The 22,116-nt window shown below is 42.7% G+C and overlaps 1 protein-coding gene across 3 annotated transcripts in view; it reads left to right on the top strand.

Moving 5' to 3' along the window:
• SNX25 (sorting nexin 25) overlaps positions 1–22,116 on the top strand; it is an 87,557-nt gene that overhangs the window by 15,755 nt on the left and 49,686 nt on the right. For all 3 annotated transcript variants that reach the window (XR_016507500.1, XM_090258760.1, XM_090258759.1), the window contains exons 2-5: positions 8,003–8,087; positions 11,585–11,801; positions 16,942–17,114; positions 18,188–18,374. Coding sequence is in view for 2 of the 3 variants with exons in the window: in XM_090258760.1 (XP_090114886.1) it covers positions 8,003–8,087; positions 11,585–11,801; positions 16,942–17,114; positions 18,188–18,374 (662 nt within the window). In the remaining variant the exon portion in view is untranslated. The remainder of the gene's footprint in view (positions 1–8,002; positions 8,088–11,584; positions 11,802–16,941; positions 17,115–18,187; positions 18,375–22,116) is intronic.

Below are 22,116 nucleotides of genomic sequence, written 5' to 3'. Positions count from 1 at the left end.
GAGCTAAAGACCTAGAGAAAAGGGAGGGTCAAAGGGATTGGAGGCCCCCTAACTGTCATGCCAAAGCCCGCAGTGTGGCCATGAGGACGGGGGCCAACGTGGAGCGGAGCTGAGGGTCGCGGGAGCTGAGGTCTGGGCACTTGAGGATGTGATCTCCTCCGATGCTGCACGTGGCTCTTCATCTTTTCTTTTGTCTGAAGGATGAAGGACTTGCCTCCAGAAGGTCTCTGGCAAAACGCCAGTGGAGGAAGATTGCAGCATTCATTATAAAAGCAGAGGGGGTGGGAGAGGCGAGGCGGGGGTACAGCGGGGCTGCTGTCTTTGGGCTATTTGCCCGGCAGGGCCAGGTGATCCAGGGCGTGTGACTGTACTCAGGGGCAGTTTTACCTGTTAAGTGCAGTAGAAGTTAGGGGTCAGGACATAAATAGGAGATTGTTTCTTTAGAAGAGTATGTTTTAGCCAAGTCAAATTTCCAAGAATTGTTTTATTCAGCGGCTGTACAGTGTGGAGTGTAGACCATTCCAGGAAGACAATAGTTTTGGATTCAAGCACAACATTCAAAACCCCCTCTCATTAATTTAACTGATCTTCTTTGCCTTTAAGGTGAATAATGATTTCGTAATATCATTATGGAATAGAAATTTTATAGAGAAACTGTTCGTGCTTCCTCCTTTCTTTATGAAACTACAAATGAAGCATTATAATTATCATTTCAGTTAACTAAGCAAGTTTGAAGTTAGGAGCGAATCTTTTGTGATTTTGCTCCCAATTGCATAAAATGATTGCGATATTCTCACATTAAAATAAATCTTCTGACTAATAAAACACTTCTCAATTTTTTCAGGGGTCATATTTTCTTATGACAACCATCTAATAGTGTTTCTAAGTGTGATCTAAGGGTCTATAAATAGTTTAGGAATTTTTGTTAAAAATATTGTACTTCCTCCAAAGACACACCTTAATCTTTCAGAATTAAGACTCTTGGGGGTTAGGATCTAGAAATATGTGTTCAAACAAATTCCCTAAGTGATTCTTAAAAAGTGAGTAGTGTGTTTTCAGGCCATGAGTAAGGCCTTCCTGATGCCAACGAGGGTCATTTTGAGTGCTCACAGTGTTTTGTGCCCCTGTGCGCCCGCGCACGGCTCTCTCCGCCCTCTCTCCTTAAGAGACAGGTGTCTGCAGCACAGGGGCTTACCTTTGCTGTCGCGTTTCTTTAGGGAGGAGGGTTTAATTCTTTGAATTTCAACATGTTTATTTTAGATAATAAATAAGTGGAGGAAATAATTTTTTACGATCTAGATCTAATCTGGGGCAGATAACTTTCACTCCCCAGTTAGAAGGGATGTAAAAGTCAGCCTCTTTGGGTCGATTCACTTGAATTGTACTTTCACTTTTCTTCAACGAGTATTTTTGTGGCAGTAATTCATCTCTTATATCTCAATATCTTGTGCATGGATGTTACCTGGGCCACTTTGCCCAGGGCTCAGCTTTTTTGCTTCAATGGCATTATGGAAGTAGACATCCTACTGTATCAAATTACCAATGTAATATTTTCCTAACCAGGTACTAAGTATTTTATTACCAGTTTTTATTTAAAAGCCAGTCAACAAATTAATTAGGGATGGCATTGCGCTATTCTAGAACAGTAATGAAGCATGGAAAAAACAACAGTAATTGCTTTCATCACTGAAGATCTCTATGGAAAAAGCCATTGTGTGTGACTCATCTGGTTGTTGAGTTACATGAAAGCCCTGACGCCGGGGCAGCCACGCTGGCGCCTTTGTCATTTAGGTTCGGCGGTTTCAGTGAGGGCCCTTGGGAATGAGAATGAGTTTTGTAATATACTTCAGTATGTCTGAACTTCACAACTCCTCTGAAATGATCTCATGGATTGATTGTATATTTGAATAACTTTTCTTCCATGACCGGGCTGGAGAGCAAAATGCAGAGAAGATACCAGAATAGAAAGAATATTAGAATTCCTAGACATGGCTCCCCACAATGGTATAGCTCATTAGTTACTTGATTATGAGCTTCCATCAAGAATAGATTAAGCCCCTCGAGCATAGATAATGTAATGTATTCACCTTTGTTTCTCCAGTGCTCAGCTAAGTGGCAGACCCACAGAGTCCTCAGTCAATGTTAGATGATTGTGTGAATTGATGGAAATGTGATTCAGATCATGCAGACCTAGGCTTTCCCTTGTGAACTCGGAATTACAGTGGAAGCCAGTGATAAAATGGTTACAGAATTTGTATTATACAAACCTCTCAGGACTGCAGACAGCTAACGTCAGTTTTCAGTTACATTTCCTAAGCCAATTTGCTTTTCTTCATTCTTCTCTTCCAGCCCGAGTATCTGTCCTGTACTTACCAATTTAGGCAAACTGCTGTCTGCTCGTGTACTTTCAAGTGTATGTTATCATTTCAGTTTCCAAATCTGTGTCTGATTTGAAATATACTTAAATATCTCTTGTAATCAAATGGAGCGCATTTTCTAAGGATCTTCAGATTTGAGTCCTTGACATTAGAAATAAGACACATTTTTCTTCCCTTGAGTCTAATTCTTCCAACTGAATGGAAAAGCAGTCTTAAGTCTATTAACCGACCTCAAAATCTACCTCTACTGATCAGTTAAGAGATTTTGCCTTTGTGTTAATATTTGTTTTCCTCTTAGAAAGCAGATTAGTAACCATCCGATTAGCCTCAATTTGTTAAAAGTTAGTAACATTTTGAATTTTATTTGTGATAATAGCTATGTATAGCGGGATGTGCCAGGCATTCCGCTAACTGCTCTCCCTGGGCTGGCAATTACAGACTAGATGCCCCTGGTTTGACTGTGGCTTATGGTTTGGCCCCAGCAGTGGAAGGAGTGTTTGGAATAACAATGAGTTGCTTGGAGATGCCATCTAAAATTCTTGATTTTCATTCTTTGTTGGAAAGAATCAGAACACCCAGCTGTTCAGAAGTAGTAACCACCTTAACTCATATACATTCCTCACTAGGCTCTGTTTTTTTCTTTCCTTGGTTTAATCCTGCGGTGTTGAAAGCCCACTTAAGCCAGAGAGGGAGGTGACTGCGTCCAGGGTCTGTCATGAGGCACATGTGCTGTCAGACTCGAGAGCTGGGGCTCTTTCCACTCCGCCTGCCTCGCTCCCAGCTCGGTGACAGGGATGCTCAGCTCCCATGGTGGCATGACTCTTATTGCTGTTGTCTCCATCTTTCGTCAGGGTCTTAGCTAAAAGAGATGGCCTTTCATGTTTTTTAGTCCTTTCCTAGCTTCCCGAGGAGGAACAGGTGTGATTCCTTCATTTCTTTGGTTGTAAATAAGTTAATTTTTAAGGGCGAGGCAGAGTATGATTGATTCGAAAGGAGCCATGGCTGTGAGAATAACCTAATTTAAGAAGGAGAGTGTTTGTCATGGGATCCCAGTAGATGGTCAGATGCCGAGAATATCTACAAAGACTCAGTCATGTGACGGCTCCACGTGGTTAATGGGGATGATTGGGGGTTGGTTTCTCTTCCTAAGATAAGTCAGTATTTCATTAGCTTTGCAAGAAATTATAACCATCACTCCTTCAGTGCTGTAAGGGGTTTTCTTTTTAGACTAAACCAAAATACACTTAAAACATTTTAAGTGTACAGTATATAATGAAGGAGAGAGGTAATGGGCGTGGAAGGAATTGGAAGTCGTGGGGGCTGCTCTGGCTCCCTCGGAGCTCCCAAAGGAAGCAGCGGGGTAACAATGTCAAAATTACAAACAATGGACAAGGAGGTATGTGTCTGGGCCAGATTCCAGATCGTTCCTGGTGGTTCAGTTGCTAACGGTGCCAGAGAACCCAGGTCTCTGCGTGGAGATTCTCTGTGGGTGTTGTTTCCCCAGGAGAGGGCACGGACGGCCATGACACTCACGTTGTCCAGCCCCGCCGCAGACAGTCTGCGTGCATTGTGGCTGTAGATGAAAAGCTGATATTCAGGAGTCGACAAAAAGCTGACATGTTCTCAGGAAAGGGTTTTGGATATGGCATCTACTCCTTGATGCTGAGGATCTAATTACATATGTATATTAGAGAAAAGACAGGCCTTGCCCTGTCTTTGAAAAGCATTTCTAAAATGAGCATTTATATGCTGAGACCTCTCATTTTCTTTCTCCAAAGAACTTACTGAAAGGAATTGGAAGGAATTACTTACTGAAGGGATCTTGACATGTTGGTTTTAAGTTAGGTTTGAATCTTAAATTAAGACAGATTTTATTTTAATTACGTGAAAATTAAGGCATAGTTTTTTATACAACAAGGGGTACTAGTGTACAAAAGCGTTTATGAGTGAATAGAGTGGTCTGAATACTAAAAACAGAAAATGAGAGCTGACCGACTGGTCAGACTACTTTTGAAGTTCTGATGTCTGAACTAGAATCTGAAGATTTCTGTCACTTATCCTTTGTGACTGTGGGAAAAGCACACTTACTTCTGCGTCTTTCCTAAGACCGCCACTTTAGGGAAGCGAATGCCAGGAAGGGGCGGGCTTTAGCTGAGGAATGAGCCCTATGTGTGTGCAGATGTTACTGTAGGTAGTTAGCTAATTGTTAATTTCTTAAAAAGGGGGAGCAAAGGGAATTAGACATTGAGTTTAATAAACTGGGGAGCTGAGCCTATTGCTTCACCAGGAAGCTACAGCTTCACACCCCAGGAGGTCACAGCGGGGATGAACGTCCTCCCTTCCCCCCTCCAGTACTGGTTTGTTGGGGGAGGGAGTGCAGGGGAGGTGCTTGACCAAAGATGTCTGTCTGCCTAACTAGGGGATGGACCCATTGCAAGGACCTGGAAAGCTTGGGAAGTTGATTGGTTCTTTTGAAAAAGCACCTGGTCCGTCCCAAACCCCAGCCAATTTAGTCCCAGGGGAGCAAGGAAGTGCTCTCTCTCTCTCTCTCTCTCTCTCTCTCTCTCTCTCTCTCACCCATCACGTGTGACCTGCACTTGCCCCGTGCACTCACGTGTCTCCTCTCCATAGCCATGTGGCCTTAGCAGCCTGGACTTCACACGCAGGCTCCATGGGGGAGATTGAATAACTCAGCACAGCGGCAGACTGCAGCTGGGAGCACAGCTAAACTAGCCAGATGCTGGACTGAACTGAACTTTAATATGAAGCAGAAACCCTGGACACTGGCTTTTGCTTTGGCCTTGCTGAGGATACGTTTGGACTTTTTCCATGGCAAGACAGAGGGAGATGGGACGTTGGAAACCCAGGGAGCAGCTTCTATTTCCTCCTGAATAAATCGTCTTGCTACACCACGATCTCTCTCGTGTGTGAGTCCTTGGAATGCTTTCCTTGTGATCCCATAGAAGAGCCTAATTTCCAGTAACAACACAGATATGGGAAAGTTTGCATTTGTCTTAAAGAACAAGTCCTCTCAGGCCCTGGCTAGTGCGGCTCAATGGATTGAGCGTCGGCCTCCGAACCAAAGGGTCGTCAGTTCGATTCCCAGTCAAGGCACATGCCTGGGTTGCAGGCCAGGTCTCCAGTTGGGGGTGCTCAAGAAACAACCACACACTGAAGCTTCTCTCCCTCTCTTTCTCCCTCCCTTCCCCTCTCTCTAAAAATAAATAAAATCTTTAAAAAAAATAAAAGAATAGTCTTAAAAGAAAGAACAAGTCCTTTGGGGAAGTGTCTGCCATGTGGAGTTTCTTTTTTTCAAACTTATAAATAGAAGGCGAATAAAGACAATCTGCTCACTTTTCCCTGGGCCACAGGAAGCTATTCACATATTGCATTTGTTTTAGCTAGCTCTCTCCTTCCCCCCCCACCCCTACTTTCTTCCTCCTCCTCTCTCTTTCCCTTCCTCCCTTTTCCTTTCCTTCCTTCCCTTCCTCTCCTTCCTGTTTTTCTTTCTCTTCCTGGATAGTGATTATTAAATCCATCTTTGTGATCTGAAAGCAGTGAAGTATGTAGTGACTTACACTTATGTAGGAGTTTAGATGTGAGGAGATCCCGGCTCCATAAATAGTAAATCCTTACAAAAGGAATTGCCATGCACAGTTACCCAGCTACTTTTGACCCCTGATGTTTGCTCTCTTTCTGTTCTCCTTACATACAGACTCCATCAGGCTGTGGAATTGGGGTTGGGATGAAGAACCCTTTTCTCTCTAATAAGGGCCAGTGACCCCGGAGATCGGGGTGTGGGGAAATCCAGAACGAGATTGGAAAATCAGATTGACAGAATCGAAGAGCTCCTACGTGAAGAGCCAAAAACAGAAAATATGAATCTCATAAGCTTTTTAAATTAAAAAGAATAAATTAAATCCTTATTCAGATGCAGGCGGCGGTGATGACAGATGTTTATGTATGTTTTATATATAAGCATGAAGCAGAGACAGAAAAGACATAGGCACACAGATGGCAAGAAGTAGTAGTCATGACTAGAGGGACAAAAAATAGTAGAAAGTAGGAATAAAAAAAATTAAGTTTTGAAAGAAGTTGTGAGGACAGACACAAACGCGCAAAACCTGCTTCTCTCCCCTCTGAGACAGTTTTCATTTCAATAACCCCAGTTCTGGAACTTCTCAAATTAGTGTTGTGTTGTTGTGTGGCTTTGGTTTTGTCATCTGAGTAGCATTGTACGGCAAAACCACCGCACCCAAATCTGGGAAACCACACCGGTCTGTTAGAGGCTTGAGAAGTTGTGATTAACATTGTTTATGAGCAGAGTGCTCTAAAAATATCAACTCAATTAAAAATTATCCTGAAAATCCGTAAGTTGTTTAAATATCTTCCTGTTGTTCTAAAAAGCACTAGAACTTAAAAATTATAATAAAATGTTCTGACCGCTTAATTTTATAACAAGCTCCTTGGAGTAGAAAATAGTTGGAAATGATTGAAGGTCCATTTCTCTTATGCATTAAATGGCTTTTGTCTATAGAATTATGATTAAAGTTTTAAAAACATTCCACAGGAAAGTAGTGAATGGTAATTTGTAGCATAAAGGGATTTTTTTCTTTCATGAATATAATTAACTGTACACTTCAGGCTTTTAAAAGTATTTCAACTAAGGAATCTTAACACTATGGCTTTCTGTTTTCAATGACAGTGGTCACAAAAACAGATGACATTATTGGCACCCGACACAATGGATCGTGTGAAACTAAGCCCGGGTCTAGAAATTTGCTTCTCACAGCTGGGTGGCCCAGGCGCGCGGGGGTGACTGCAGCCGAGTGTGGGTGGCCGGCCTGAGAACAGTGATTTCCCCTGGCTTGTCTGTCGCAGGAGGGAGATGGTAATATCAGCCATTCTGATCTCCTTAGTGATGTGATCAAGTCGAATAATATATACAATGCAAAAAAACAAAAACCAAAAATCCCTATATATACTCCACATGTTAACATTACTTAGTAACTTTTTATCCTCCAAACCAATGAGTAGGCCCAACTACATTACAGTATACATGGGTTCAGTCATTTTGGTATGTGAACACTTAAAGTGTTTTTCCTCTTTAATGTAGTCTGCTAACCCGCTAGTGGGATTTTAATTCTGTATATTGTCTCCTCCATCACCCTCTCTTTATTTTTTTTTTGCCAAGAAATATCTTTTTAAAATTAAAAAAACAAACAAACAAACAAAAAACTTGCTGTTACATAGACTTAAACGGAGTAAGAAGTTAAAATCCTATGCGCCTGCCTAGAGAAAACCACTTTTAATAGTTTGGTGTATATGTTTCCAAACAGTTTGCCTGTTTTTGTACTTTCTACCATTCTGTTGATTTGTTAATTTCTATATTTGCGTCATATGGTTTTGATATCTAAAAGAGAAAAAAACTCCTTCCTTAATTCCTTTCATTTCCAGAAAAATTTAAACCTTAAATGTTTATTTACTTTTCCAAAAGAACTTTATAATCTGATAAGCAGCATCTTATTGCTTGTTTAGGTGACATTTCATACCTTTGATTTTGTTTTTATATGTGATTTATTCATTCCGTAATCTGTATCTTTTCTGTCTTTCTTACATTTCAGAGCCCTGCTTCTGGAAACACACACGAGACAGTGCAGTCTAGAAGGGCAGTCATTTCTCATAATATGGACAAAGCCCTGAAAGAAGGTAAGGACAGGACGGGAGTGCACAAGTCCCATACAGAGCGAGTCGGTACAGCGTTCGAAAAGGAAAATAGTCTCTAGCAAATTTATCTTTCCTTTCTGTCTCTGTATAGCATTAGGGTTTTTTTCTTCATGAATTTTTATTTGATGACCAAATAAATATATTCATGTTTTGGTAGAACGGACAGGATTTAAGCATTTTATTAAGTAGGGATTTCTAGGTCACCTGAAGCCTAGGCTTCATTCACCTCCTGTACGGCCCGCCCACAGTTCCCATGGAAGCCACCGTCGTACCTCTGACTTAGCAGGACCCCAACTCCAAGCTCTTTTAGCCTTCAGGGGCTTCAGCCTTCCACTGGTCTCCTTGTAGTTGCACCCCCATATATGTGGAGCTTAGTCACCAGCTGGTTTGAGAGTTTGTACCCAGGTTTTGTGGCTTTACCCAATTTGGTATTTCCTGCTTTTATTTCCAGCTGCTTTTGGCAGTTTCTAACTCTGCTTTTTGATATCTTAAAACAAACAAACAAACAAAACTCAAACCAAAAACCAGATTGTTCAGTTTGTTTGAACAGCTTTGTGTGTCTAGGACCTTTGAGTGCCTTCAGGGGAAAGTTGTATAAATGTGAATTATACCCAGTTCCTTCTTTCAAGGGTAGATTCTTCTTCATTTTCAACTTACTTTGGCTGTTTCCAGTGACTTTAAATAGTTCATAAATTTTTTTTCAGGCTTCCTAATTGTTTTCTTTGTGAAGGTTAGTCTAGTGTGAACTATTCTGCCATCCCTGGAACTGGGACTCTCTCTGTGGTTTTTAAAAAATTGTGGTCAAGTACACATAATGTAAAATTTACCACTGTAACCATTTTTAAGTATAAATTTCAGTAGCATTAAGTACATTTTCATTGTGCAAAGTCTCTAGACATTTTTTCACCTCACAAAACCAGTGCTCTCTACCTGTTAAACAACAACTCCCACCTCCCCTTACCCAGCCCCTGGTCACCGCCGTTCTACTTCCTGTCTTTCTGCATTTGACTCTTAAGTTCCATGTTTAAGTGGAATCAGACAGTATCTGTCCCTTTGTATTTGGCTCACTTGCTCAGCACAGTGTCCTCCAGGCCCACCAGTGATGGAGCCTGTGTCAGAATGTCCTTCCCTTTGAGCCGGAATGAGTTTCCATTTTCTGTCTGTGGCACATTTTGTTCATTCATTCATTTACCCATCATCCGTGGACACTTGACTTGCGTCCACCTTTTGGCTACTGTGAATAATGCTGCTACGAACATGCTGTCTCTTTAGCTTTGTAAGGCTTTGAAGTTTCTCTGCACTTGGGCATGTTTATCCAGGATGGGCCAGTTTGTTTCAGAAATAATTTGGGGAAAACATACAGGATAGGGCTGAGACCTAGTTGACAAAAAACAGAACAAAACAATCAAACAAACAAAAACTAAACCCAGGTTATCCTCAGGCTAATTTTTGTCCAGTGATTTCTTTTGAAAGAAAATATTATGCAAACCCTTTAAGAAAGAGCTTTAGTTCATTATACTTTTCTCTAGTAATATTTTTTGGCGTATTCTTAGTGTTTACAATTTGCCAACCTTCATTTTAAGCCAGATGATTTCCAGGAGAGTTGATGAGCATATGATCTACCAAAAAGAGAACCATAAAGGTGGTTATGAGTGTAAAATTTACGTGTTTAGCAGTAGGTAATAAAATCAGCACGAATGTTGTGGTAACTGTGTGATGCCAGGTGGGTACTGGAAATACGGAGGGGAACACTGTGCAAGGTATATGATTGTCCGACTCCTCAGCTGTACACCTGAAAGCAGACACAGGAAAAAAATTAAAAAGATGCAGAGAATACAGCCAAGAGTGTGTGCTTCTCTACATAGGTCTCCGTGTCAGCGACGCTCTCCCAGTCCCAGAATAAAGGAACCGAGAGTAGGCTTCAGATTGCTGTTTTACCAAGCCTAATGCCATAGATACATATTTTAGTAATAAAGTACATTAATCGCACAGCCCTTGCCAATATATTAATAAACTTAATTTTCCAAAGCTTTTCTACACAATAAACACAAAAATTATTTAAAATATTCACTTGAAAAAAAAAAACTAACATGAGACAAATTAAAACCAAAATTCCCTTCTAAAAAAAATTGGATATTTAAATTTAATAAGGAATTAGAACCCAAAAATGTGTGTTGAGAAAGCTAAGAGGTTTTATAAGCATTTAGAAAATCTGTAGTGATTATAATTTGCATCTCTAGAATATTTTAATTTACATTTCTAAATTCTGGTACCAGTATATTTAATTGAAATTCTAAATCCTATTAGCTATTTTTAGTAGATAAAATTGAGAGTCTTCCGGTGTGCTTGCAAAGTATAACAGGGATGCTTGTTAATGCTCTAGCAATTTGAGTTCAGTTTATATGAAATGCTTAAGAACATTTATTTAAACATTTCTCCTGGCCCTGGCTGGGTGGCTTAGTTTGTTGGAGCATCATCCTGTATACCAAAAGGTTGTGGGTTCGATCCCTAGTCAGGACACATACAGAGGCTACAGGTTCAATCCCGGGTCGGGATGCATACGGGAGACGGCGGATGGATGTTTCTCTCTCCCTCTCTCCCCTCTCCCTTCCTCTTTCTCTCCCTCCACCTTCCTCTCTCTCTCCCCTCCTTCTTCTTCTCTCTTTAATCGACAAATGTATTCTTGGGTTAGAATTAAAAAAGGAATTATTAGCTTGGAACATGGGCTTCACTCCTGAAGGGTAAAGAGAACCCTGAAGAACAGGGGGCGAGCAGAGGACCGGGAGCACTGCCTCTGGGGCTGAGGCCAAGCGCTTCAGGGAGGGCCGCCCTTGGAAGGGGAGTTCCTCACCACGGAGAGCTGAGATCAGGCCTCGCTGGAGAGGGCACGGCCGAGGCCCACGTGATGGCGGAGGAGTTTGGGGAGATACCAGAGGCTGGGCGGAGCCGCCCCCCACCCCCAGTGCCCCTTATGCTGCTGTCAGCCGCACGTGCAGGAACAATCCAGGAAGCGCACACAGGAACCAGGAGAAGCCGCTCTGCCTCCAGCCTCCCCCAGCACCCTCTGCTGACAGAACGTACCATATGCCGGGTGACAAAGAGGAATGTGTGCAGGGCCGAGCTCCCACAGCAGAGCATGGCGAAGAGGGCGAGTTTGGAGCGCAGAGGCAGTAACTGGTCACGGATGCGCTCCGTCTCTGCTGCCACTGTCTAGGCGCTCCGTTTCCGATCGTGTGGAAGCAGACTACTGGAAAACCGGGCTGTGCAAGGGAATCCAGGACATAAGGTCCCGGTCACCATACCGCAGAACCCACATCTTCCACTTGGATAGTTTTAGGGAAGATCCTGTGTTTTCTGCTCTCTCTGTATTTTAAGCGGTGAATATTAAATAGCAGGTGGCCGGTCTCACGCAGAAATGCGGGCTCGGTGTTTGCGTCGTTCACCTCGGTTTGGCTCATTGCTCTGTCTTTCCCTGCTAGTGTTTGACTACAGCTACAGAGACTACATCCTGTCCTGGTACGGGAGCCTCAGCAGAGATGAGGGGCAGCTGTACGGCCTGCTCTTGGAGGACTTCTGGGAGGTCGCCAGGCAGCTGCACCGCAGACTGAGCCACGTGGACGTGGTGAAAGTCATCTGCAGTGACGTCGTAAGGACCTTACTCACTCACTTCTGTGACCTGAAAGCTGCGAATGCCAGGTAAACGTTGAATTGCGAGAAACCTCTCCCTCCTCTTTTCACGCAAAAATATCGTTCTTATTGATAAACGGATCACAGTCGAGACAAAACTCTAGAATATTCTATCTCTTGCTGACCCTTGGCTTGAAATGTAGCGCTATCGAGGGGAATAATTATAGGGTTTTGATAAAACAAATTTTTAAAAATAACATTCTAATAGCAAACTACTTTCTAGACTTGTTTAATTTTGTAAACGGCTTAAACAGTGAAGGGAATTGTACTGAGTCAGCACTACCCTGAACTTATTTATAGTGTTATGGAAACGAAGAGATATGTAAGTTAAGTATGGTGTTTTATACTGTGAAGAAGGGTATCAGTGAGTTTACAGTTTTTAGAAAAGTTTAAAGTTTTTTTTCTTTTGGTGAGTCCTGTGATAAGAACATCACCATATCTGAAAATTGATTTTTAAATGGAACTTAATATTGGAGCTTGTGCTATATAATTAGAGATACTTTAGTGTGGAAACGGGCTAATACTGGGCTTGTCAGCCTTTTGTGCTGGTAACATGGGAAAGGGCTGTACCCCTTAGGCAACTGCCTTTAGGAGGATCAGCAAGGCCGTTTCTGAGCTGGTAGTGAATCTTACTTTCTTAGGTTTGCTGGTAGGATCTTAAACGTGTGCTTTACTCTTGAGTGAGTGCCAGAATGACGAATTCCGCACTTCTAACTTGGACGTACAGAGTTGTCTTATTAAAAGGCAGAGCCTTCTGCCTGTTTGGATGTGGACTCGGCTGGGTTGAAAACAGGGCTCCCTGTGGTTAATTGGCCTATTTCCACTAATATTGTTCTACCTCTACTTTTAGGGAAAAGGTAAAGTAGTTGAGGAATACATACGGGGATGAATAAGCGTCCTTATTGGGCAGGTGGCAACGTGTATTTTTTTCTAAGAAGGCGGTCATGGGAATTTATCGGAAAACAGTTTCTGTTGGGCTCTGCGGTGTTGCTCAGTGGGGCCTGGTCGCTGACGGTGCTGTCAGCAGCTGCCACCCCTGCTGAGCCTGTGGCCGTCCCAGAGCCTGCCTGGCACAGGTGTGTGAGACCAAAGTCCACAGAGCCACCACGCACCTGTTACTTCACAGCAAACTTGTAAAATAGTAAGAAATACATTTTCTATTGTGACCCAATTTCATAAAAACTACCTTCATTACATGTGATAACTGATACTTCTTGTTCTTTAACATTTTTTTAAAATGGTGTCTGAGACTAAGTAAATTTTATTTTGTTCTTGTGGCTTATAACCCATGGTCTAAAAAAATTACTGTAGGGCACTGGTTCTTGACTTTTTTGGACTCAGGAGTCCTCTATACTCTTAAAAGTTATTGGGAGCCTAAAAGGGATTTTGTTTATGGGGTTAGAACTCATGGAAGGCTGGGGCCAGCTCGCCCTGATTTACTAGAGCCAATTCTGCACATCTCTTCCTGACTCCGCGTTCAGTGACGTCACATTAGCTTGTAATTGACCACATGGGGGGTTATTTACACTGCGAAATGGGTGGATGCTGCAACCCAGAGCTCTTTTTTCTTTTTACCTCTGTTAAACACTTACCAGTTCACCACTTACTTTATCTATCAATATTTACCATATCAGATAGTAAAACTAGGAAACTTTTAAAATGCAAAATATGCAGTCTGCTGTCCATTAGCCACCAGAGTGACGATGTCATCGCATCCTGTAGACTCTAGAAAGCTCCACTATGAATATAGTTTTGGCCTCAGAGAGCCCCTGAAGGGGTCTCGGGGACACATAGGAGCCTTCAGACCACCCTTTGAAAATTGCTGTTTATAGAGAAATTAACTGCCAGTAAAGGGGTATGTGAACTGATACGGAAAGCGAGAGCCTCTGGGTGACCTCCCCAGGGTCTCAAAGCTTCAGCCTCTCCTTCCGAGGGTTCAGCCACCCCTCAGAGCGCCTGCTGGTTTGCTGTGGTGTCAGTTACAGAAGGTGCTACCTGGCAGACATTGTCACAAACTTGTTTAAATTCATTGGACACCCATTTTAAGTTACAGTGTTTAAATTATGGTCCAGTGGAAGAAAGTATTTTAAATCTGTTTTATGCCAGTTAGAAGGCTGATGGATTTAGGTTTGGGAGAAGAGCAAGTGGTTAAAGAAATTAAGTATTTTTATGATTTTCTAATTTTAACATTAGAATATTTTTATTGAGACATTTACCATCCTCTGAAATTACTGCTTTTGTGAATAAAGCATCAGGATAATAGAACAGAATTTATATTATTTTTTAAATTTTATTTATTTATTTTTAGAGAAAGAGGAAGGGAGATGGAGAGGGAGAGAAACATCGATTGGATGCCTCTCATACGAGCCCCAATCAGGGACTGAACCCGCATCCCAGGCATGTGCCCTGACTGGGAATGGAACCCAAAACCTTTCGATCTGCGGAATGATGCCCAACCAACTGAGCCACACTGGTCGGGCAAATTGATTTCATTTTAGAAACTTCATTTCTTTGGACTGCCAGTTGTCTTATGCCCAGGGTAGATTTATTTTATTGATGTCTAGACATAGCTTAGTTGATGATCCTTATTAAAGAAAAGACTCCCACTGTTCTCTGGGATTATGGATATTTGAAAAAGTGCCAGTAGGTCACTGGTGTTTTGCATCCAGATGATCGTACATGCCCTGGAGGTGAACCCTGGGGAGCTGATACCTGATTGCACATCATCTTCTACAGATCACACAGTGAGACTGGTAGACAGCTCGTTTAGGTGTGATGGCTAGGTCTGTACTTGGCCCCCCCCCCCCCCCCCCCCCCCCCGTAAACCCTGTCCTTATCCTCGAAATCTCCATGAACATGCGCATACCGTGGGTTGTGAAATGGCTGGGCAGCCTGGGAGGCTCCAGTTGAACTGGCCGCTCTCAGACAGGAGAAGAATTCATTGCTTTAATAGAAGCAGCCCTCCCTCTGGCCGGCTGTCCCGCAGGTGTGTGGGGGCGGCTTCCCAGTCAGCCTGTATTTATTTCCAGGCCAGCGTTCTGGTGCTCCGTGAAGCCAATCCAGACCACGTGTCATTCTTGCCTCTGCTTCCTCTTCCTTTGTCCCATCTGTCTTGTTCTAGGATGTTTCAGGAACATCTAAAAATGGTAGTTTTTTTTTTATGCTGTTAAATCGATAGCATCTTTAATTTCGTCGTAGTTAACAATCTGTTTTGTTTACTGGTCAAGCACTGGTATGCTGTTTAAGGGGAAAAAAGTAATGTTTGTATTCACATATTTTCATTCTTTATCTCTGCAATATTTTTTCTCCTCTCATTTGTGCAATCTCTGATTATGGTGTGGTGTAAAGCATCTGGACTTGAGAGTTATTTCTACCATTTATTACTTCCGTGACTGGACTATTCACTTAACCATGCAGATTCTTAATATTCTTATCTATAAAATGGCGATGAGCATATATACGTCTTGGTGTAGATGGGAAAATGAAGTAGTCGTGTACATAGGAAATTTACAACAGGTCCTTTTCCTCACTCAAGGAACAAGAACCCAGAGTAACAGAACTACGGTAAACAGATTCATACTGACCGTGAAAGGATGCTGCAGGATTAGGACTATAATCCTCCAGAAAGCTAGATGGATATCTCCTGACCTAGAAGCAGCTATTTAACTCGAGATTCTTTCGTGGCTTCTGAAGCACTTACCAGGGGCCATCATGGGAATATTGTGCTTGGAGTTTGCAGAGGGCTTCAGGGAAGTGTTCTCCTTTCCTTTTCCAGAGATCAAGCTTGTCTTACCAACCTTCTGGGCCTTGGCTCCCTCCGAAGGCTCTCCCCTAACTTAGCTCCAGAAGGGACAGGAACCTATGGAAGTCCACAGATCAGGCTCCTTTCATTATCTGCCTTCCACTGGAACACAGAAGGGGCAGTGTGCACTTGGAGAGGGGCTTTGATATTATTTAAAGGAGCCTCTCATAAAAGTGGATTTTTTTAGCTAGCTTCCCACCATAATATTAACCAAATATGTATTTTAAAGTAAAGTGTCATGCTTAGAAGTGCTTGAAATGACAAAGCAGCATTTAAGTCTTACTGAACTCCCGCTGGTAGCATTGCCCGAGTTTGAAATAATTGAAGGTGCCATTTGGAAAAGTCAGCATACATTAGTGTATGTGCAAGGGCTTGCTCTTCAGATCTGTTCGTGTTGTTGGCTTTGCACATTAGAGTTGAATTCCTCTAGTCTTTTTTAGTGTACGTATTCTGGAAACGAGTCTAGGCTCGTGCAAAAAGAAATCACACCTCACTTTTGAGAGACGCTGGTCATAAGGGCTGCAAGGGGCACTCACTTGTTTCATTTCCTGTGTGGAGCCTGGTATGCCTCCTCACCATCTGTTCAGTGTTCTGGGTTTTGTTTTTTTCTTCCAGTATTGGCCGCAAGTTACTGTAAGAAGCCCATAAACTTTAAAAAATTACCTTTTAGTAATTCAAGTCTTGCTTGAGTTACTGTCAAGATGCTGTGGGAAAAGGAGGTATAGAGAGTCCTCTCCACTCTTCCTCCCTCAGATCCTCCAAACAGATGGCCCTTGGGTGGGCATGGATGGGGCGCAGTGGGGTCAGTGCTGACAGGGCATCTGTGACCCAGGTGGGCAAAACTAGTTGGGAAATACTTGGGAGCCTCACAAAAGGGAATTTGCCATCAAATTACATACCGTCAAGTCATGAACCCTCTCTTCCCATTGTCACCCAGTCAGGAAAGCTGGCTGGTGCCCCTGGTTTATGCTTTGTTAGCATTTTTTTTTCCCTTTGAAAAGTGAAGCTGTAGGTCACATTTATGAAGAGATCTAGGAGACTTAAAAGTAATCTAGTTAAAGAAATACTCCTACCTTTCTGGGTCGTTGCTGCGATTTGGGAGTTATGTGTAACTGTTAGTGCTACCTCAGGTTTGAAATCCTGAAAGGCCATGCATTTGCGTTTTTCCAGATTAGTCTGTGCTGGAGAAAATGACTGACTGTTGATGTACTGTCGAGGAGTGGACTCAGTTATTAAAACCGATGCATTACGCATTTGAAATATATTTTACCTTATGGCATATAACTTGAGTTGTTTCTAGAATTTTCTTTCCTTCTCTGATCCACTCCCATGTATTTATTTTTGTAGACAGGAAGACCAGCCGAGGCCTTTCGTGTTGCACGCGTGCCTGCGGAACGCTGCTGAGGAAACGAGGTTCCTGCAGACGTGTTCCCGGGTTCTCGTGCTCTGTCTCCTCCCCTCGAAGGACGTCCAGTCTCTCAGCTTGCGCGTGATGCTCGCAGAGATTCTCACGACCAAAGGTAGACTTTCCTGAGTAGTCGATATTGCTAATGTGATGATAATTGTGCACAGGAGCATGCTGCATACTCGTGAGTGATAACACTCGGTAGGACACCGGCCTGAACTGCATACTGAAGGACAAATGAGATTTAGTCTATTGTCAAAATTTTAACTTTCAGTATAATTCAGAGAAGATATCACTTGGCCACACCTGAAAAACGGATTTTTTATGTGACATCACCAAATGCAGAACACATTTTGCTGTTTATTTTGACACAGGATAACCAGCCCTTATGCTCTTCATAGGGACGCACCCATTTGGAATACCTTTTGAATCATCCAGGCCAACAATATATACATTAATGAAAGAGTATCTATACTCAAACTCCAGTGTGTGTTTACTTAAAATACCCTTGCTACAAACCTCATTGATAATGCCTATATGTAATTTTGTGAACTTGGAATAAATAAAAAAAAGGAACTGTACCACAGTATAATGTGATGACTAGAAAAAAGTGTGTCCAGGGATATGCATAGCCAGGGTAAGAAAAAACAGAAGAAAATAGGACCCAAGAGAAAATTTTTTATCTCAGAATTTCGAACAAATAACATTGCATTTGATACGCGTTGACTGAATATCTCAGTATGCCAGGGTTAGCCAGTGGTACCCAGTAGCTGCTTGAATCAACCACACAGAAAAGAGGAGCTTTTGAACCCAAACTTAATCGAATGAATTTGTAATAATGTCATTAACTTTTTAACAACCCCTGCCCCCCAACCCTGAGGTCCGCTTTCAGCAGTTGGGAGCAAGTTGATTTTCATCTTTGAGCAGACAACACATGTTGAGCCTTATAAAGAAAAGAAAATTTAAAAAAATCTACGTACTTAATTTTGATAGCGTTGTTAGTAATTTGGGATAGGCCGCCATGTGTGTGGGTGTGGCTGTGGGTGTTTGTATGTTCTGCATTTGGGTGGTTTACAATGTAGATCCCCGAATGTAGACTCAGTTATAAAATATAAAAACAATTCCTTTAGAGAGCAGGCACCCTCTCAGCTGTGCTTCCTGTCTTAACAACCCCCCCCCCCCCCACAGTCCTGAAGCCTGCGGTGGCGTTACTCAGTAACCCGGACTACATCAACCAGACGCTGCTTGCCCAGCTGGAGCGCAGAGAGCAGATGAGCGAGCATCACAAGAGGGCCTACACCTACGCCCCTTCCTATGAAGAGTTCATCAAGCTCATTAACAGCAACTCCGACGTGGAGTTCCTGAAGCAACTGAGGTACTTGGTCTCCAGGGAGCGCTTGACCCGAGCTGCTAATGATCACCCTCTGCCAGGTTAGGTGGAGAAACACGTTTCTGCCAGGGAAGCAGGAATAAAGGACGGCTATGAATCCTCCCATTCAGTGATAGCTAAATTTATCCAGTTCCTCTGTTAGCAGTGGGATTAATTTTTTCAGATCATAATGTTGTTCAAGTAATTAGCTTATAATAGATTGAAAGCTGTTCCGTTCGTTGGGAGGAGTATCAGCTCCCCCTCCCGATGCTTACCTTAGGAAAGCGTCGGAAGGAGAGGATGTGTGTTTAAAATTACACTGCAGAATGTTGCGTTGATTTTCATTTTTCTTAGAACACGCAGAGGCCCAGGTTTGGGAATCAGGGATCCTTCACTAATTGCTTTGAGAAAACACATTCGAAATAGACCCCAGGAGTCTCTTTTATAGGGAAGTTCAGTCTCACTTATCGTACTTGAGATATTTTAGGGGTGAGTGTGTGTGCTTTTGGGTTTTCAGTTGTTCTTTTTACAGCAAGTGTGTGTACACAGTATGAATATATAGTGTTGGGTAGCTTGTGGGTGTTCTAGGCTTCTGTTTCTCTGGTCACGCTGTGTTTAGTGTCCAAAGATGGAATACAGGGGGAAGAAAGGGAACTCGGGCATTTTGCTTCTGCTAAGTAATTTTGGTAAATCACTGATGGAAAAGTAAACATTGGCGGAAATTGGATCTTTGGACTATTTGAGATTTTACACTTGTCTTATTGCCCCTGAACTAGGGTCAACCTTAAGGTGAGTTAAAAAAGGTGCCAAAAGACTTCTTTGTTTTTTTTTAAACAAACAAAAACAAATTAGAACTAATTATTTTGAATAATCAACTATTGCTAGGTACTCTAGCATAATATGTCATTTTGTATCTGGGCACAGTTCCTCATTACATGAATGAATCTTAATAAGAATTAATGGTTTATTTTTTTCAAAATATACTAACGAAAGGCTCAGTTCTAGAAATGCTATAAATAGCATTAATGTTGGCAGTTTATCACCTAGTAGGTAAAGAGAAGGCTCAGCAAGAATTGCCTTGTAAAGACGAGATCCTGGTTGCTCCGGCCCCAGGGGGATTGCTCACCGCCTTTGTCCCAGTAGGAACAGTATGGATTGCCTCAAGCTGTGTGGCCAGAGATTACACGTGACATTCTGATTTTATGTGCTCCCGTTTTCCTCTTAACACAAAACTATGATCACTTAAATCTTCCGCTAACATCACTTCCTCTTGCTCTCATAAATAGGGCGGCCCAGAAGCAGACCCTCTGAACATAGGGACACTTCTAAAAGGCCGTAGAGATGCTGAACTAAAGAATGCCTTTTTCAAATACTGAGATAATTCACATACCATAACATCCATCGTTTTAAAGTATACAGTGCAGTGGTTTTTAGCACATGCCAAGGCGGTGCAGCTTTCATCGCCAATTCCAGAATATTCTCATCACCCTGAAGAGACACCTGTGCCCATGAGCACTCGCTTCCTGTTCCTCTCCTCCCTCCCAGCCTTTGGCAACCATTAATCTAACTTCTGTCTCTGTGGACTTGCCTGTTCTGAACATTTCATGTAAATCAAGTCATCCAACGCGTGACCTTTTGTGGCTGAAACGTCTTTCACTCAGCATGATGTTTTCAAGGCTCATCCGTGTAGGATTTATCTATATTTTGTTCCTATTTTTGGCTGAGTAATAGTCCACCGTGTGAATATACTCTATTTTATTTATCCATTTATTAGTTGATGGAAAGTGTGGATTGTTTGTACTTTAAAAAATGCCCTCTCAGTAATTGTTGGGCATTTTTAGTTGCATCATCAGGGACTGCTGATAAATACAGGGTGGGGCAAAAATTCTTTTGAATAAACACCGTTTATTTTTGTATTATTATTTATTAATTATTGTATTATTTTCCATACCAACAGCTGTAATCCTCCTTTGGCCCCACCTTGTAAGTGAGAGTAAAACAGAATAGTGCAGATTTCTAACCTCCCTCAACCACCGCCACTGTCTGCCTGCCACCGGTAAGGAGCAGTGGTGGGCAGACACCAGCACCGGGCGTTTCTTTTGTGCGTTATTTCTGTTCCATATACTGAGTTCTCTGTGCCTTCCACCTTGCTGTTAGACTTTGTGTTTCCAGCAAAGTATTTAAAGTCCAAGGGGAGGACCCTGGGGGGTACTTCGGTGATTAGATCATCCAGCTCCGAAAGTGCCTCCTCTATTGGAAGCAAAAAAATGCGTTTTCAGATTTAATGAAGTTGGTGTGATGGCTGAGCGCAACTGGAATGACCCACTCTTCTGCCCCCCACCTCTTTACAAACTTTCAGGGCCCCATGTCAGCCTCTGGAATTATGTCCATAACGCCTCTAGAAGGGCCGCCAGATTCTCTTGTAACAGGAATGTAAACCTCCTGCACAAGTCGTATGCAGTTAGCAGCATTGGCTCTGGGATCATGGCGATCACTCAACAGTCTTGGCAAAATACCTTCGGAGAAGAATACCGTGAAAGGCGTTTTTCTTGATGGTAGAGAGATGTGTACAGAGTTACTTTCTGAATACTGCTGTACATGGCGCATTGTCCCGACACGGTTTCCTTGGACCCATGATTCACACAGTTCCTGGGGCGGTGCCGTGTGATGGAATACCGGGCAGTTCTTCTTGGTGTGGCCCTCGTATATCTTTTACCCACGTGGCTGTTGTCCCTGCTCCCTGCATCTTAGGAACAGACCCGGGGCTGACCTTCATTCTCCGCTTCTTGCCCAGCTTGAACTAGACAGGCTACCGGGAATAACTCTGCCACGGTAGAGAGAGATCGCTTTGCTCAGAAGAGTAGGTGGTGCTGCATAAATTACCTGTGACTTGGCTACTTATTGTTAATCTGATAGAGACATCGCGCTCTGTTCCAGGGCCAGGTCTGCTCACTGTAATCGACGGGCAAAATCGCTTTTCATCGGACTCCTATCTAAAGCCCACGTCCGCAGGTGCATCAGCTGCCTACCGCTCACGGAGAGACCTCCTTCAATCACAGTCTGGCCGTTCTGTCTTCTGATCAAATGAGGAGCGCGGTGCTGTCTGACTTTATTAGTGTTCTAGGTCACTATTTTCAAACTGCTCGTCACTGAGTTTTAGGATTGATTAAGGCAGGGCGTGTGTCTTATTTAGACAAAGCAGTTGTTGAAACTGTCTACTTTCGTTTGGTACATATTTGAGAGATAGGTGCATATTTTCTAAGGGCAAAAAGAAGTCATTTAACTCTGCTAGGCTGGAATGCATTAAAAGCCAAGAAACAAATCTTGAAAGTAGTGTTTGAAGTTCTGCGGTGTGTGTTTTTTTCTGAGTCAGCATGAGGTGCTTTCACAGTAGGATTATAGAGCTAGACATACTTCCTTCAAATGTACCAAATCAGTGGTTTTTTTATTCTAAAACTATGACTGTTTATTAAAATCACCCAGGCTTTAAAAAGCTTACAATTGCACATCTCACTTTCCTCGGCTACTTCATTTTCTTCCAGGAAGTCGAAGCAAAAGTGTGGTAACAGGATTGGTATAATGTTTTGAATTTCCCAGGGTCTTCTAGCAGGAGCAGTGATCAACTCTGTTAGTAAAACAGGAGCCAACGATCTGCATGGCATCCTGATGCAGGATATTACAGGGCAAGCTGAACAGGTCCCCCCACCTCCCCGCCAGTGTGGGCGAGGGGATGATGACCACAGGCAGG

Source organism: Furipterus horrens, unplaced genomic scaffold (genome assembly GCF_987537825.1).
Source record: "Furipterus horrens unplaced genomic scaffold, mFurHor1.1.pri manual_scaffold_12, whole genome shotgun sequence".
Taxonomy (NCBI): domain Eukaryota; kingdom Metazoa; phylum Chordata; class Mammalia; order Chiroptera; family Furipteridae; genus Furipterus; species Furipterus horrens.
This window is presented reverse-complemented; position numbering and strand designations above follow the sequence as displayed.